Here is an 18,260-nt window from a genome sequence, read left to right on the forward strand (position 1 = left end):
TATTTCTATTGTTTACTTCTTTTTACAGAAAGTGTTGATTTAGTTGGGGATTGTTTTTTGGAATCACTTCTTCTTCAGAGACTCACTACTAATTTATGCATCCTTTATATTAGGTATTCATTCCTTTCTCTACTTATAATCTCAAGATATTCCTTCACCCTCACCCTCCAAAAAAAAAAAAAAAGAAAAAGAAAAGAAAAAGTCCTAAACAAATCAATTTACCAACCAGTCCAACAAACTAAACCCCAAGCTTTCGCTCATCCATGAGCTTCACCAGCCTTCCGATAATTAATCTTGAATCTTGCTGGCTGAATGGTTTATCTTATTGGCAAAGTTAAAATGGATAGCTTAGCTGGAGTTCTACCATTATTTGGCTTTTATCGATCTGATCCAGATGTGCTGAAACCCTAGTCTTTGTGTAGCACGGGCTTTCATTTACAAGACTTCTGGGTGGCCAGTTTTTGTTGTTTCTTGCTCTCTCATGTTCATGGACGTTCTGTCCTCTGGCTTGTGATTCTCATGTTGTGTAATCTGATGTGTTTGAAGTCCTACCGCTTTCCGTCTATTTTTTTCTGTTTAAATAAATGAGGAAACTAAATATCATGTGGATTAGGATATGTTGTGCCCAAGTTACATTGGCTGTACCGTTTGTTATTGTTGTGGTTGCTTCAGGTAGGCAGGGTTTGTTTGTGTATGTAGTGTGTGGGAATGTCCAAATCACCTTTACTCTTCCCATAACTTTTGCATGCCAAACACAACCCCCTCAGGGACTCAGAAGATACTCTTCTAAAGCAATTAATTCTGACTTTCAATGTCTTTCTCCTTCCTTCCTTCCTTCCTTCCTTCCTTCCTTCCTTCCTTCCTTCCTTCCTTCCTTCCTTCCTTCCTTCCTTCCTTCCTTCCTTCCTTCCTTTTCTTCCTTCATTACTTCTGGCAATTGGGTTAAATGACTTGCCCAATGTCACACAATTAGTAAGTGTTAAGTGTCTGAAGCCAAATTTGAATTCAAGTCATCCTGACTCCAGAACCAGTGCTCCCATCTGGCAGCTCCAGGACTTCTGTTTTTTCATCTGTCAAATGGAGGGTTGGTCTAAATAACATTGTATCCCCCCTGCCCCAGTTCTAAATCTATGACATTTCAAGATTTAGAGCTGATTTGGAGTCAGTTGTCAGAGGCTATGACTCTGAATCATGGCTCAGCTAGTTACTACCCTGTGACAAGTCTCTTTAACTCTGGCTCTCAGTTTTCTTAGCTGTAAAATGAAGGTTTAAAATAAGTGATTCTAAGGTCTCTAAATCTATGAGCTAATGGCAGTAAATTCATTAACTAGATGGATTTTTAAAAATTAAAAATATTTGGCGTTCCAAATTCTATCCCTCCCCTCTCCTTTACCCCCTGAATTTTTAAAAAGAATACTCTCCAATAAGCTCCTGTTTCTGGTATTCATTGTCTATACATTTAGGCAGCTGTTCCATTATTTGTACTACTGACTCTATGCCCTGTGAGTTTCACTCTTGGCTGCCTCACTCTCCCCAAATCTCTTCCTCTCTGCTGTACTTCCTCTTCACTGTTATTACCATGAGCTTTTATTGCTTTTTATTGAATGGGGGTGAGTCATCCCACTAAGGACAGCTCCCTTGACGTCATTTGTGCCCTGCATGACAAATACACTCAGGTATCTGGGGAATAATTTCTATGAATTTAAAAATGAATTGCTTGCAGAAGATTTCATTGTATTTGAGCAAACTTCATTCTGCATTTCCTTAAAACACTGTAGGGGAACACTTTCCTCCCTTTTGTTGAGAGTGACTCAGAAGAAAAAATAAACAATCAAGAGTCACGTTATAAAAAGCAATTGAATTTATTATTATTTTTAAATTGAAGTAAGACAAATATAAAACTCATAGAATCGTGGATTTGAAGATGAGAGGAACCTTGGAGTTTTTCTTATTATGCTCTCCCCCCATTTTACAGATGGGTGGGACTTGATCAAGATCACACAAGGTCATAACAGAATCAGAATTAGGATTCAGGTCCCTTGATCCCAAATTCAGCACTTATCTCTTTTTGTTTAGAGTCATTCTACTACTCACTAACTTTTCGTGATTCCCTATTGCCTACCAAATAAATTCTGATCTCCTGACTGTAGCATTTAGGGCTCACTGGAGTTAATCTCTGATGTCCCTGTGCAGCTTTATTGTCTCTTACTACCCTTTCTGTGTTCTGAATTCCAGGCAAAATGACTTCATTCTCATTCTGCCTTCTGTCTTGTTGCTAATACTCACGTCTAGAATTCCCTTCTTCTATCATCGAGATGTCTCTTCCTTCACAAAGTCAATCCTAATCCTCTCTCCCCACTTCCATCCTCCTGGGGAAAGTAAGCTTTCCTTCTTCAGATTTCTCTACACATCTTGTTTGGGCCTCTCCTCAGCCCTTATCTCACCTCCCTTTTTGGGTACTCGTTCTTTCTCTCTCAGATTGTAAGCTCTTTGAGTACAGGGATACTCTCTGATATGTCTGTAGAATCCAACACCTAGCTAGCACAATTCTTTGCTTAATAAATGAATGTTGTCCCATTCTGGAGAGCAATCTGGAATTATGCCCAAAAAGCTATCCAACTGTGTGTACCCTTTGATCCAGCAGTGTTACTTCTGGGCTTGTATCCCAAAAAAATACTAAAGAAGGGAAAGGGACCTGTATGTGCCAAAATATTTGTGGCAGCCCTGTTTGTAGTGGCTAGAAACTAGAAATTGAATGGATGCCCATCAATTGGAGAATGGCTGGGTAAATTGTGGTATATGAACGTTATGGAATATTATTGTTCTGTAAGGAATGACCAGCAGGATGAATACAGAGAGGACTGGTGAGACTTACATGAACTGATGCTGAGTGAAATGAGCAGAACCAGCAGATCATTATACACTTCAACAACGATACTGTATGAGGATGTATTCTGATGGAAGTTTCTTTGACAAAGAGACCTAACTGAGTTTCAATTAATAAATGATGGACAGAAGCAGCTATACCCAAAGAAAGGACACTGGGAAATGAATGTAAACTATTTGCATTTTTGTTTTTCTTCCCGGGTTATTTTTACCTTCTGAATCCAATTCTCCCTGTGCAACAAGAGAACTGTTCAGTTCTGCAAACATATATTGTATCTAGGATATACTGCAACATATTTAACATATATAGGACTGTTTGCCATCTAAGGAGGGAGGGAGGGGAAAAATTGGAACAGAAGCAAGTGCAAGGGATAATGTTGTAAAAAATTACCCTGGCATGGGTTCTGACAATAAAAAGTTATTATAAAATAAAAAAAAATAAATGAATGTTGTCACATTGCACTGAATCCATTGGGAACAAAGGATTCAGTATTAATAGTACTCATAGCCTAGTGAGGATGACTATAAAGACATTTCTGATTTACACAGAGCTGGCAAACACAGGCTAGAAAACACTGTTAATTATTTTTAAAAGTTTCCTTGATGTCTTTCATTTTGACATCAGCCATTTAATGTCCACCCTCTTTTGTTTAAGAGCCTTCCCTTGTAATGAAGAAAAACAGTTAAGAAAAACTAACACAAGGACATATATAATAGGAGAACAGAAGGGGAGCAAAATAAGCATTTCCAATGGTGCCTACTATGTGTCAGCCACTGTGCTAAATGCTAAGTACAAATATATCATTTGATTCTCATTTTAACCTTGCAAATATTAATCTCAATTTACAGCTGAGAAAACAGAGGCAAACAGAAGGTAAGTAACATACTAGAAGTCTCACAGCTAATAAGGTCAACTAATAAATCACAGGCTAGATTTGAACTCAGGGAGGTGATTTTGAGCATCAAATGAATTAACAAATATAAACCACTTTAGAAATATTAAAGAACTATGTACACAATACATTATTATTAATGATATTAATTATTCATAAATAGTACCAATAATCATTATTATAGGATAAGACTAGATCTATTATTTTATAGATAAGGAAACTCCCTTTACCAGGGTAGTTGGAAAACTTTTTCTTTGCAAATTATAGCATTAGAGAGTTGCCTGGATTACTGAGAGCTTAAGGATTAGGTTACCCTGCCAGTGTGTGTCAGATCTTCCTAGTTAAGAGGCCAATTCTCTATTGAGTCTATCATGTTATATCTCATGCATGCATTTAAAAATTTTTCTTGGGGCAGCTAGATGGTGCAATGGATAGAGCATTAGCCCTGGGTTCAAGAGGACTGTGACTTACTCTGGGTAAGACATTTAACCCTGATTGCCTTCATCCATTGGAGGAGGAAATGGCCCCCAAAAAGGTTGTATTAGACATGGTTGAATAACAAGAAGTCTCCTAGTGGTCACAATCATGCAGCAGGTTAGTGGAAGCACCTTCAGTTAAATGTAAAATATTGGGGTGGCCACAACATGCCTCTGTCTCCCATTTCAATTCTTCTAGTCTATGCACTGGGCTGTCAGAAGTAAGAAGGAAAAGATGCTGGAAGAACCTGACTCAGCTGACATCAACACAGAGGAGGAAGGAAGACAGCCAGAAATGGCCAAGAAAGGACTGAGCTCCTCTACAGAGAGAAAGGAGGAAGGAGAGCCTAGGACCATGGACAAGTCCACGCAAAGCCCAGACTCCTCAAGTAAGTCCTGTCCATGGTGGATAGCTAGAGGAGAAAAGGGGAAAAACCTAGAACACTTCTGGCAGACTTTGGTGTATATTTCCACTTCTTCTTCTTTTTGGTGATACTGAAAGACAGGTTTAAGTGGTGGAAAGAGAGACGATCTGGAAGCCAGAAATACCTGGGTTCAAGTCCTGCTTTGGTATATCCTGGCCTATCAAATATGACCCCATCCTCTAGGCCAAAGGTAGCAAAGACTCTGCCAACTGTCATTGAAACCAGATTAAAATATAATTGGGAAATATTGCATAAAATGAATAAAATGCAATAGAACATAGATAATGTTACTACTTGACTTTCTAAGTGAATCTATGGCCTACAGGGCACCATATATACTATTTAGTGGCCCCATTTCTATTTGAGTTTGACATCACTAATTCTAGCAGCTCTTTAAGACCATAAACTTCCAAGAAGGTCCAGAGGGCATTAGTTGAGAGACTTTCCTCTCTCAACATTTCCCTATTCCGGCGGAATCAAGGCTCTAGTCCCTGTCCCCTATAGAAAGGTTTCTTAGCCTGTTTTGAGTCATGGAAGATTTTAGACCTCTTCTGAGAATCATGTTTTATAAAACTACAAAAGAAATCAAATATCTTGAAATACAATTACAAATACTACAATTATTGAAGTATTTTTAAAAATGCCACATAGCTGTGTTTAGGAACCTTTGCTCTAAAATATTACATTTTGAAATATTAAATGAAATTAAATAATAAATTTTGAAAGAGAGCATTGTAATTAACATCTATAAGAAATCAAGATCATGTGGTGGAGGGGCCAGAAAGGTGACCTCAGAGTTTTAATCTTGACTCTAACATGTATTGCCAGTGTGACACTATCAGTTCACCCCTCTCCAAGCCAAAGTCAATTCTCTAAAGTTAATCCTTGCCCATCAGGGGCTGACCTGCACTGGTAGAACAAATTCCTCATTGGGAGCTTCTTATGCTGATGAAATCACAGATTAGGTTAAAAAAGAAAAGAAAGAAAGAGGCTCATTATTTACATAAGTACATGGACATTTTGTGCAACCAAGGGGAAAGGAGGCATTTTTGGCCAGCCAGAAATGACCCTTGAACCTAAGTCTTCTTAAAGCCTGAGTTGGAATGTTTTCCCCTAATCTCAGTTGTCTCTGCTACAGACTAACCTAGTGCGAACCTAGGCAAATCACTTAGTCCCTCTGTAACTTGGCTGCAGAGGAAGTATTGATTTGTTGAGTGCCTTTTTTATTATTCAGGTATTTTTCATTTGTGTCTGACTTTTCATGACCCCATTCGGGATTTTCTTGGCCAAGATACTGGAGAGATTTGCCAGGGTTAGGAAACTGAGGTAAGCAGGGTGAAGTGAATTGCCCAAGATCACACGGGTCCAAATTGAACTCTTCCTGACTCCAGACCTGGCACTCACTCCATCCACTGAGCCACTTAGATGCCCAGAAGTTTCCCGTATCAGGTGATAATTGAGGCCGGACTTGGGCACGCCATTACTCAGAGTGGGAGTGGAAAGAGGATGGATGTCTTTCTTTTGGATAGCAGATCTGGAGAATGATGGGATTCTGGTGAAGCTTATGTTTTCCTGCTGTCTTTCAAATAGAGCCTCTCTGCTGTGAGAAGCACAGAGCTCGATCCCAGCATGCTCTCTGCATAGTCACAGAGAATCCTGTTTCCTTGTAATGGAGCAATTTTCATGGCCCCAGCATTCAAAGAAATAAAAAAAAAAAAAGCATTCGAGTAGATTTTACAAAGCTCAGTGCAATTTCTCATCTATCACTCTCTGGTGCCCTTTCTAATCTCCTGCAAGCCCCAGGTGCTTGACATCTGCTGTCACAGATTTCTTTTGCAACTTTGGGCAGACTGCCAGCAGAGATCCTCAATCTCATTTGAGCTCTTTGATAAAAATGAAAAGTATGGAAAATGACTCCTGAAATGTATGTGTATCATGCAACGTGGTCTCAGGTTTATACTTGTTCCCTCTGAAGGAATAAATGTATAGTTTAGATATTCATAAATATTTTTTTCTTCATGCCACAGATATTTCCCATTGCCATCTGCTCAGAATTCTCTTTTATAAAAAAAGAAAGTAAAAAAGAAAAACTGTTAAGTTGAATAAACTATTACAATGTCTGACAGCATATACAGCACTCTGCACCTGTGATCCCCACCTTTCTGCCGAGAGGAGAGAAATTCATTAAAAATGATCTGTAATCCTTTGGAGTCAGGTTTGGCCATTGCTCTTAAACCAAATTTTAATTTTTTTGGTGTTGATTTTATTTATGTTGTTCTTTTATTTTTGCCTTCTTCCCCCTGCTCTCCCAGTCCCCATTCACATTCTTTACTTGCTCAAGCACGTACTTCTGAATTTCTCACCCTTTGTGATGGGTAATATTCTATCACATTCATATGTCAGGCCAGTCAGCCATTCTCTCATCTATGGGCACCTATGTTTTGATTTTTGTTTGTTTGTTTGGGGGGTGTGTGTATGTGTGTGTCTAATGCCAAAAGTATGGCAATACCCATTTTGGTCTACAGGGCATGTGTAGGATGAAAGGAAGCTTGACATAATGGATACATTAAGGAAGTCCTGTTTTCTTTTCTTTTTTTTTTAATGATGCTAGATTTTTTTTTTATTTAATAATAACTTTATATTGACAGAATCCATGCCAGGGTAAATTTTTTTACAACATTATCCCTTGCACTCGCTTCTGTTCCGATTTTTCCCCTCCCTCCCTTCACCCCCTCCCCTAGATGGCAAGCAGTCCTATATATATTAGATATGTTGCAGTATATCCTAGATACAATATATGCTTGCAGAACCGAACAGTTCTCTTGTTGCACATGGAGAATTGGATTCAGAAGGTAAAAATAACCCGGGAAGAAAATCAAAAATGCAAATAGTTCATATTTATTTCCTAGTGTTCTTTCTTTGAGTGTAGCTGCTTCTGTCCATCATTTATCAATTGAAACTCAGTTAGGTCTCTTTGTCAAAGAAATCCACTTCCATCAGAATACATCCTCATACAATATCGTTGTCAAAGTGTATAATGATCTCCTGGTTTTGCTCATTTCACTTAGCATCAATTCAGGAAGTCCTGTTTTCAAGTCTTTCCTCTGACCTCCTAGTTATATAACTCTGGGCAAATCATTTACCTTGTCCGTGTCCTGAGGAGTTCTGTGAGCTAGTATTATCAAGAGGGAAGTTTCCATCCTGTGACTTCTCTCCACCAACACAGTCAAATTTGGTTTTCCAGGCCAAAAGTGTATATAATTCTGTATTAGGAATTATAATTTTTAAAATTTATTTTTATTTATTTATATTTTTAAAAAATTATTATTATTATTATTATTTGCTGAGACAATTGGGGTTAAGTCCAGGATCACACAACAGGAAGTGTTAAGTGTCTGAGGCCACATTTGAACTCAGGTCCTCCTGACTTCAGAGCTGGAGCTTTATCCATTATACCAACTAGTTGCTCCTAAAAATTTATTTTTAATACACATTGCTTTATGAATTATGTTGGGAGAGAAAAATCATAGCAAAAGGGAAAAACCATGAGAGAGATGAAAAAAAACAGAAAAAAAGAAGTGAACACAGGATGTGTTAACTTATATTCAGTCTCCTTAGTTCTTTTTCTGGATGCAGGTGGCATTTTCTGTCCAAAGTCTATTTGGACTGCTTTAAATCACTGAACCACTGAGAAGAACCAAGTCTTTCATAATCGATCGTCACACATTCTTATTGTCATCGTGTACAATGTATTCCTGGTTCTGCTTGTTTTGTTCTTTTTTAATTAAAAAATTTAAAATATTATTTTTTTTATTTTGAGTTCCAAATTTTCTCTGTCCCTAAAGTCCTTCTCAATTGAGAAGACAAGCAATATAATATCCATTATATGTGTGAAGATGTGCAAAACATTTCTATATTGGCCATGTTGCAAAAAATTAAGCAAGAAAAATAAAATTTAAAAATTCTCTAGTTTTTTCTCTAGAGGTAATAGCAGTTTTCATCATGTATCCTTTGGAATTGTATTGATTAGAATAGCTAAGTCATTCATATTGCTAATTGTTATAATATTGTTTTAAACAGTATTAATGTGTATACTATTTTGGTTCTGTTTGCTTCATTTTGCATCTCTTCATGTAGTTCTTTCTAGGTTTTTCTGAAACCCAAGTAGTATTCCCTTCACAAACACAAACAATACAACTTGGTCAGCCGTTCCTTAATTAATGAATACTCCCTCAATTTGCAATTCTTTGCCACCACAAAAAGAGCTGCTACAAACATTTTTTGTCCATATTGGGCCTTTTCTTTCGCTCTTATATATTAGGAACTTTTAATCTCACCTTGAATGATCAGCATTTGAAGTTCTACTTCCTACAGTTCCCATCTCTCCCCTTGCTTTGTTCAAACTCACAGATTCAGAGATTTATTTTAATGGGAGTTCTATCCAAACCAGTTTACAATGCTGACCTCTGGGTTGACAAGAATATCCTTCCTCCCAGGTTCTTGGTAGGAGTAGAGAGTCTACATTGATAATACAGTGTTCATACGGTGCCATGTTTGGATGAAAATTGGTCCTGTGGTGAATTTCATTCCAGGATTCCTTGACAACTGGCAGGTTTCTGAATTCGGAGAGGCCGTGTTTGGCAGTGAAAACCTGTGATAGAACATACGTTTTACTAGAAGAGAAAATTGACTAGTTCTAGGCTGGACTTCCTTTTTAGGATTGTCCTTTTCCTCCTACTCAGACTTTTAGCTCCAGTAGGGTGACCAGGCTTGTGCCCATTGGTACCAAATTTAATGAGAACCACATCTGAGAGGGCACTGATCATGGTGATGACTCTTCTATGGAAATGACAGCTTCCCCCTGGGTTAGCAAAAAAGTGAATTAGCAGAGTAAACTACTGGATCAGTGGCTTAGATTTGGTACTGGAAGTGACCACAGACATTGTGCAGTCCAATTTCTTTATTTTACAGATAGGAAACTGAGGCTTTGCATGCCCAAATAATATGCGCCCATTGGTTACAAAGACCAATGTCTAAAGCAGCATCTGAATCAAGGTTCATTTTCCTGGTTCATTCCAGCACTTTAGTAACCATACCATGTTATACTTTTTTTTCCCTCTGAGGCAATTGGGATTAAGTGACTTGCCCAGGGTCACACAGCCAGGAAGTGTTAAGTGTCTGAGACCAGATTTGAACTCCTGACTTCAGGGCTGATGCTCTACCCACTGAGCCACCTAGCTATTTCCATGCTATACTTCTAATGTGGTGCAATGTGTAGGGAAGATCAGGAAGTCAAGAAGGTTTGGGTTCAAATCCGGACTCATATAATTACTAACTCTGTGATTTTTTTCTGTGTCCCACTTATCTCATTTAAAAAAAGATGGGTTTGGAGTTTATGGCCTCCACAGACGTGTGATGGTAGCCATTCTGAGCTCCCTCTTGAAAGTGGGGGGAGGTTATTCTCAACAGTACTTGTTATCACTTCCCTGAGATCTCTGCCCACCCCTCCCCACCCAACTGAAGGCATGTTTCATCCTAGTTACTATTCTGATCATCCCATTTCTGTAACACTTTATGGTTTAATGGTTTCTTCATACTACCATGAGGTAGATAGTGCAAGGTGGTATAGCATTTCCATTTCACAGATGAGAAAATTGAGAGTCAGAGAGGAAAAATGACTTTTCTAGGGGCATGCACTTAGTATCAGCAATAGGATTTGAATGCAGACCTCTGGACCAATAATCTCCAGATCAAAGCTCTTTTTACTTGAGTTAGGACATGTTTCCCAATATCATCTATTCCATACAGGTCCTAGTATTTGACATCTTTGGGGGGTTCCCACCAGCTAAACCCTGGTTCCTAGTTATGATTCTAAGACATGGCTTAACGAATAGCCTTCCCCCAAGACTCCATTTGTCTGACATTTCAGCTACTTCGGTGAAGTCTTGTTATGTTTCCACGTTTTAGAGATGACACTGATAAGCTTGTTTGGGGAAGGGACTCAAGGTCCCACCGAATGAGGATCAATGGGAGAAGCTGGGAATGATTATCCTGGATAAGAGGAGATGGGGAGGAGAGCATATCATTGCATATGGAAGACAGGTTCCCATTTTTTAGTCTCAAAGACCATGGGCAGGAGGGATAATACTCTGCAGTCAGAGGACCTGGTTCAAATCCGTCCCCCAGACTTACTGCCTTTATGAACTTGGGTAAATTTTCTCACCTATTCACTGAGAAGGTCGGATTGGATGGCCTCTGAGGTCCTTCCCAGGTGGGTTATGAAGTAGGAACAATAGACAGAAGCTGCAGAGAAACAAGTTTAGGTTTGATGTAAGAAAATTAGTTAATTGAGTAAAAATGTTAACCCAAACCGGCTGCGTCTCCAGATGAGCGGTCCCCCTCACTGGAGGGCACTGGACTTTTGTGTTGAGGAAATTTGTCGGGTCCAGGTTAGACCAGGTGACCTCCAGGGTCCCGGCCAACTTAGAGGCTTTTGGACTCTGCTGTTGAAAGACTCTGTCTTTCTTCTCTTTGATTTCTAAAAGCCGATTCTTTTCTTTTAAAGGCTTTCCATGTGGCAACCCCTGGCACCTGCGTTTTCGCTGGTCAGGAGACGCCCCTTCGGAGCTCCTGCGGAAATTCAGAAACTATGAGATATAAATCTCGTCGTCAATGGAGAGAGAAGCGGAAACAGGGCAGGCGGCCGCCATCTCCTCGATTTGCCCCATTTGGTCCTTCGGTCCCGTCCCTAACAAAGAAGTCTTTGTCCTTTGTGCTTATGTAGAGAAGAGGATTAGCTCTCACCCTGAGCATCATGCTCAGCTCATGAAGTCATCCCCACGATGTCTGTGCTGAGGGGAAAATCGGGAAGAGGATGAGTCCCACTTCCCTGCAGGATTCACAAAGCCTGAGATATCTTGTACTAAGAGAAAGCATGGCCTTATGGGTAGAAGGCCAGTCTTGATTGGGAAGAACTAGATTCAAATCTTGCCTCTGCCCCATCTGGGCTGCATCATCCTGGGAAAGTCTCATTCCCTCTCTGAGTCCCCATGTGACTCTCTTAGATTATAAGTTATAGAAGAGTTGCTAGTGTCCATCTGGGGAGGAAGTTTCCATGTTGCAAAGTCCCCACCCTGATAAAATCACAGGTCTAGATGAAAAAAAAAAAGAAAAGAAAATTCCAGTGGCTTATATTTGTTCTCCTGTGAGTTTTATTTATAGTTATACTTTATTATTGCCGGTGTATCCTTGGTGCTTAGTATGTTGCCTTGTATACAGCAGGAATTAATAAATGTTTGTTGAATGGTGTTTGTTTGTTGTCTTAAAATACGTTTATGAACATATATTTCATGGGCCTTTTTATAGATTGTTAGTCTATATTATATTATATTGGGGTAGCTAGATGGCGCAGAGGATAGAGCACCAGCCCTGAAGTCAGGAGGACCTGAGTTCAAATCTAGCCTCAGACACTTAGCACTTCCTAGCTTTGTGACCCTGGACAAGTCACATAACCCCAAATGCCTCAGGCCCCCATATATACATACATATATATATTACATCAATGTTGATTACACAAGAAACATGCTCCTATTCCCAACTTAAATTGCAATGTGGCTTAAAGCCTATGCTAGTATATCAGTCACTCTCTAGTAGCTGTCAATAGATTTTCAATACAGCACATCCTTTAAAATGAACTTCATAGAATCTATTTCCCTATTATTCTTAATATAGTTGGAACTGTGATTTTTGTCAGTCTGTTAACCTGTCGCCACTTATTGATTATGAAAAAGACTAGAAAAGAATCACATACAATTAAACCCCCCCAACAACTTTTTGTTTTTATTTTTTCTGTTAACCATTTCTTTTTTTAATAGTATTTTATTTTCCAAATATATGTAAAAATGGTTTTCAACATTCATTTTTGTAAAACTTTGTGTTCTGAATTTTTCTCCCTCCCTTCCTTCCTTACCTCTCTCTTCCCCAAGACAGCAAGAAATCCAATATAGATTAAATGCCAACAACTTTTAAAAATATCTTTTATTTGTTCTCTAATTACATGTTAAAGCAATGTTTTAAAATTTTAAAAAGTTTTGAGTTCCAAATTTTATCCTTCACTCCTTCCTTCCTCTCTTCCTTCTCAGAGATAGTAAGCTTTAGATATAGGTCATACAAGTGCAATCAATCACATGCAATTTTAGAACTTGGAAAAGTAGGAGATTGGAGTACTGCCTGAGTCTGAAGGGCCCAAGTCCAGACTTTATAACTGCTGGCATAGCAGTTATAATACTGCTCCTGCCTCCTCCCCTCAAAACAAGACTGGTAGCCATCACTCATCTTAGGTTCCTGCCTCTCCCCCAGATGCCAGGGTATAAGGCTAACCTGGAGAAGATTTCACATTATAAAACTGATTCAATCTCTACACCTGCCTTTGTATCTCTCTCTCTCTCTCTATCCATCCATCATTCATTCATTTATCTGCTTATTTATTTATTTATTCATTCACTCATTTATTTATTCATTCATTCGTTCATTCATTCATGTATCTATCTATCTATTTATTTATTTTTATTAAAGCTTTTTATTTTCAAAACATGCATGGGTAATTTTTCAACATTGACCCTTGCAACACCTTGTGTTCCAAATTCCACCCCCCCTTCTCTCTACCCCTTCTCCAGATGGCAAGTAATCCAATATATGTTAAACATGTTAAAATATATGCTAAATCCAATATATGTAAACATATTCATACAATTATCTTGTTGCACAAGAAAAATCAGATCAAAAAGGAAAAAAATTGAGAAAGAAAACAAAATGCAAGCAGACAACAACAAAAAGAGTGAGAATGCGATATTGTGATCCACACTCAGTTCCCACAGTCCTCTCTCGGGTTTTTTATTTTTTAATCTCATTTTTATTTTTATTGTTTAATCTCATCTTCCTTATGATATCTTATCATCTAACTGAGATACATCAGTTTAGATCTCAAATAAATATCACTAGGATCGAAATTGGGCCGGGCATCCAAGACTTTGCACCTAGGGACTGAAATAAGGGTTTTATGGTATTAATACTTTAAAAAAGCTCTGATCTTCCACTGCATTTAGGGCCATCTTCAGTCATCCTGATCTATATCTTGCTGGACCCAGATGGCTCTGGAGGAGAAAGGGAGGCAGAGATTAAATTATCTGGCCAGCATCACACAGGTAGTAAAGGTAGATTTCAATTCAGATCATCCTGATGCCATCCTATCCTGATGGCATCAGGATGATGCCAAGTCCAGAGCTCAAAGCACTGTACCACCTAGCTTTGCCCCTTTCAAGGCACAAAAGTAAGGAGGATAAGCCAAAGCATACTTTGGCAGAAGTACCCCAACCCATTCTCTCCTGATGTCCCCCAACTTTTCATGGCCTGGACCCACTTCTGGGGTTCCTGTCTGGTTTCACCCAGTCTCTGAGCCAAGGCTAGTACCATCTAAGTAGCAGGTTTTTCTTTTCATTTGACCTACTTAATTTGATCATTCATTGACAAATTCTTTTTTTCAGTCAAAATATCATTTATTTATTTATGATAATAGCTATTTTATTTTTCAAAATATATGCAAAGATAGTTTTCACATTCACCCTTGTAAAATCTTGTGTTCCATTTTTCTCTCCTTCCCTCTCTTCTCCCCTTGGATAGCAAATAATCCAATATAGGTTAAATATGTGTAATTCTTTGGTACTTATTTCCACATTTATCATGCCGCACCAAAAAAAAAATCAGATCATAAGGGACAAAAATGAGAAAGGAAAAAAAAAACAAACAAACAACAATAAAAAAGGTGAAACTACCATGTTGTGATCCACATTAAGTCCCCATAGTTCTCTCTCTGGATGCAGATGGCTCTCTCATCACAATGACAAATACGACAAACATTTATTAAGCACCTATGATGTGCCGTGCAACTTGAAGACTAGATGGTAGAAAGGATGCCATTCTGCACTGGGAAAGGAAGTTGCTTGTAAGGAGCTGTCTTTCTGCATTAAGTGCCATTCACTGTTTTGGAGCTGAGGCTACACAGCAAAATCAAAAGCCCCCTTTTTAGTCAATAACATTTATTAAGCACCTTCTATATGTCAGACATTGTGCCAAGCCTTTGTGATACAAAAAGAGGCAAAAGGTAGTCTCTGCTCTCAAGGAGCTCACAGTCTAATGGAAGAGACAACAAACAAATACAAAAAACACGTTACTCAGGATAAATAGAAGAAAACCAACAGAGGAAAGCACAAGGATTAAGAAGGGTTGAGAAAGGCTTCCAGATTTTAGTTGGGACCAAAAGGAAGCCAGCAAAGCCTGGAGGCAGAGATGAGGAGGGAGAACTTGCCAGACACAGGAGCTGGCCGGAGAAAATACCCAAAATTTCGATTTGATGACAAGATCCAGCATGTGGGCAAGTGAGTAAATATGCAATGATACAAAGTAATTTCCACAAGAAGAGTACAAGAACTGCAGCAATCAGGGAAGGCTTCATGCAGGAGGTGAAACCTGAATTGTGCTTTGAAGGAAGCTCAGGATTTTATAATGTGGAGAAATTGCATCCCAGGCTTGGGGGATCATCTGTGCAAAACAAGAGATGCAGGAAATAGAATATCATGCACAGGCGCCAGTTACTAGGCCAGTCAGACTAAAATGGAGAATATGGGAAAGGAAATGACAGGAAAAAAGACTGAGGATTGAAGAAGGCTTCGCGTGTCCGGGCCGAGGAGTTTGCTTGTTTGAGAGGCAATAGGAACCACTGCCGGGAGGTGACATGCAGGTCTATGTTTTACTAGAATAGATTTGTCAGGTTCGTGGAAAGTGGATCGGAGCTGGAATTGACTCTTCTCTGCTTCACACTTAGAATTGTGTTGGCCCAGACTTGAATCAATGACTATGCTCGTTATCTGCTCCTTGGACCTGCCATCTTGGCTTCCTTTCATTATTCTCCTCCCTTTCTACGGTTTCCATTGATCAGCATCTATCAGCAAATCTTATTACCCAGTAAGTTCATCATTCCTCCAGCTGACTCCTTGGTTCCACTGATGATTCCTGAAGTCTTTTTTTTTCTGGCTCATCCAGTTAGCCAATTGTGTAAAGGGTAATTATAAAGCTCTCTGTCACCATTCAGGGACCACATCTTGCGAAGAAGCCCCCATCCCATCACCTGCTTTATTATCCATTGCATGTCCCAATAAAACTCATTATTTTTAACTCCAACCCTTCCCCTCTTCTAAGCTTTCTTATTTCTTCCAAGGACACTATCCCCATCCTTCTGAATCTCCTTAACCATTTCTAGAAATAAAACAATCTAGGAAGCTTCTTTCCCCTGCTCTAATTATTGGATGTGTTAGGGTTTTTGCATTTTTTAGAGGAAAAAGTTTCTTTTTATTTATTATAGCTTTTTTTGTTATAGCTTTTTATATACAAAACATATGTATGGGTAATTTTTCATCATTGACGCTTACAAAAACTTCTGTTCCAACTTTTCCCCTCCTTCCCTCCACCTCCTCCCCTAGATGGCAGCTTTTATTTATCAAAACATATGCATGGACAATTCTTTAACATTAGACCTTGCAAAATCCTGTGTTCCAATTTCTCCCCCTTCCCCCATGCCCTTCCCTAGATGTTAAGTAGTCCAATATATGTTAAACATATATGGTAGAAATATATGTTAAATCCAATATATATGTATATATATATAAAATTATCCTGCCGCAAAAGAAAAAAAGAGAAGCAAAATAAAAGGCAAGCAAACAACAAGAGTGAAAATGCTATATTGTGAATCACCCTCAGTTCCCACAGTCCTTTCTCTGAGTGTAGATGGCTCTATTCATCACTGAACAACTGGAACTGGTTTGAATCATGTCATTGTTGGAAAGAGTCACGTCCATCAGAATTGAGCATCATATAATCTTGTTGTTGCTGTGTACAATCATCTCCTGGCTCTGCTTACTTCACTCAGTATCAATTCATATAAGTCTCTCCAGGCCTCTCTAAAATCATCTTCCTGATTGTTTCTCACAGAACAATAATATTCCATAATATACATATACCATAACTTATTCAGCCATTCTCCAATTGATGGGCATCCACTCAGTTTCCAGTTTCTAGCTAGAACAAAAAGGGCTGCCACATGTGGGTCCCTTTCTCTTGCATTTCTCTGATCAATAATGATTTAGAGCACCTTTTCATATGACTGAAAATAGTTTCAATTTCTTCATCTGAAAATTGTCCGTTCATATCCTTTGACCATTTATTAATTGGAGAATGGCTTAAATTCTTATAAATTTGAGTCAATTCTCTATATATTTTGGAAATGAGGCCTTTATCAGAACCTTTGAATGTACATTTTGCTTCCCTTCTAATTTTGTCTGCATTAGTCTTGTTTGTACAAACACTTTTAAACAATGTAATCAAAATGATCTATTTTGTTATCAATAATGATTAGAGCAGTAAGTTAACAAGAAGTCTCTAAGCCATAAATTAAAAGTTATGGTTACCTTCCTGTGAGTGAGAGTAAGAGTAAGAAACAAATCTAACTACTAAGAACTCTGGTTAAAAACAGAAGCTGAAAACATAAGGCATTATTAACATCCTTTGTCCAGTGGAATTATATATGGCAGTTATACACATGGGATGTGTAAGCTAGGGCATGTGAAGACATACTCATATAGGGAGCAAGTATGGAGAGGACACAAATATGGGACCACGTCTGTGGGAATTGCTTGTGGAATAGGTACCCATATGGCGGTACATGTGCTAAACATGTAACTGGGGTTATAGCTCAGTTCTACACTGAGATGCCTCCTAGTGATGTCATCTTACTACCCCTCTAATCAGCTTCCTCCTGGTTTTCTTATATATTGTCTGCTAGATAAATGGTTTCCATCAAGTTTGGTCTTTTCAGACATTATTTTAAATACATATGCCAAGCCACATATTTATTCTTCATACTGATGGCTTTGTGTAGTTGAGGGAGACTAGCCCTAACTGTATGAGCCTCTACTTTTCTTAATTGTGCTATTTCATTAAATGCCTTTGCTTAGAACTATTTCCTCTGGCTGACTGGCTAGTAAAGGTACACACAAGGTGGGGGCTCTCAAACTGTGGTTTTGAGTATTTACAGATCCACATGGTATCTTGAACAATGGGTGCTTTTGTGCAGATTATCTATTGTGAATTGGAGGATGCTCCCAGCTACTACATACAAAACATGAACTAATATTTAATGTGAAATATATGAGGTATAGTAGATAAAGAGCTAGTCTTAAGCCTAGAAAAACCTAGATTAAAGTTCTACTTCTCGTTGTGTGCTCTGGGTAAGTCATTTAACCTATTAGTGGTACAGGAAACTCTCTAAGGGTATACATTGCAGAGAAGTTACCAACCTGCAGCAGAAAAAGCAGATTTCTCATCTAGAAGTTCCTTGTACAGATGAAATCACTTATCTCATCTCTGTCTCTATTCAGCTACCATTTTCATAGCACCTTCAGTTTTATAAATCTCTTTATCCATAACATGAAAGCAATGAATAATATATATATATATAAACAGAATAAGTG

The 18,260-nt window shown here is 38.5% G+C and overlaps 1 protein-coding gene across 1 annotated transcript in view; it reads left to right on the forward strand.

The window, feature by feature from the left end:
- DNAJC12 (DnaJ heat shock protein family (Hsp40) member C12) overlaps nucleotides 1-11,988 on the forward strand; it is a 29,992-nt gene extending 18,004 nt beyond the window's left edge. Inside the window, exons 4-5 of the mRNA XM_051982592.1 lie at nucleotides 4,455-4,644; nucleotides 11,246-11,988. Of these exons, the coding sequence (XP_051838552.1) occupies nucleotides 4,455-4,644; nucleotides 11,246-11,340 (285 nt within the window). The 3' untranslated portion in view covers nucleotides 11,341-11,988. The remainder of the gene's footprint in view (nucleotides 1-4,454; nucleotides 4,645-11,245) is intronic.
- The last annotated feature ends 6,272 nt before the right edge of the window (nucleotides 11,989-18,260 follow it).

The sequence above is a fragment of the Antechinus flavipes genome, chromosome 2 (assembly GCF_016432865.1).
Source record: "Antechinus flavipes isolate AdamAnt ecotype Samford, QLD, Australia chromosome 2, AdamAnt_v2, whole genome shotgun sequence".
Classification (NCBI taxonomy): domain Eukaryota; kingdom Metazoa; phylum Chordata; class Mammalia; order Dasyuromorphia; family Dasyuridae; genus Antechinus; species Antechinus flavipes.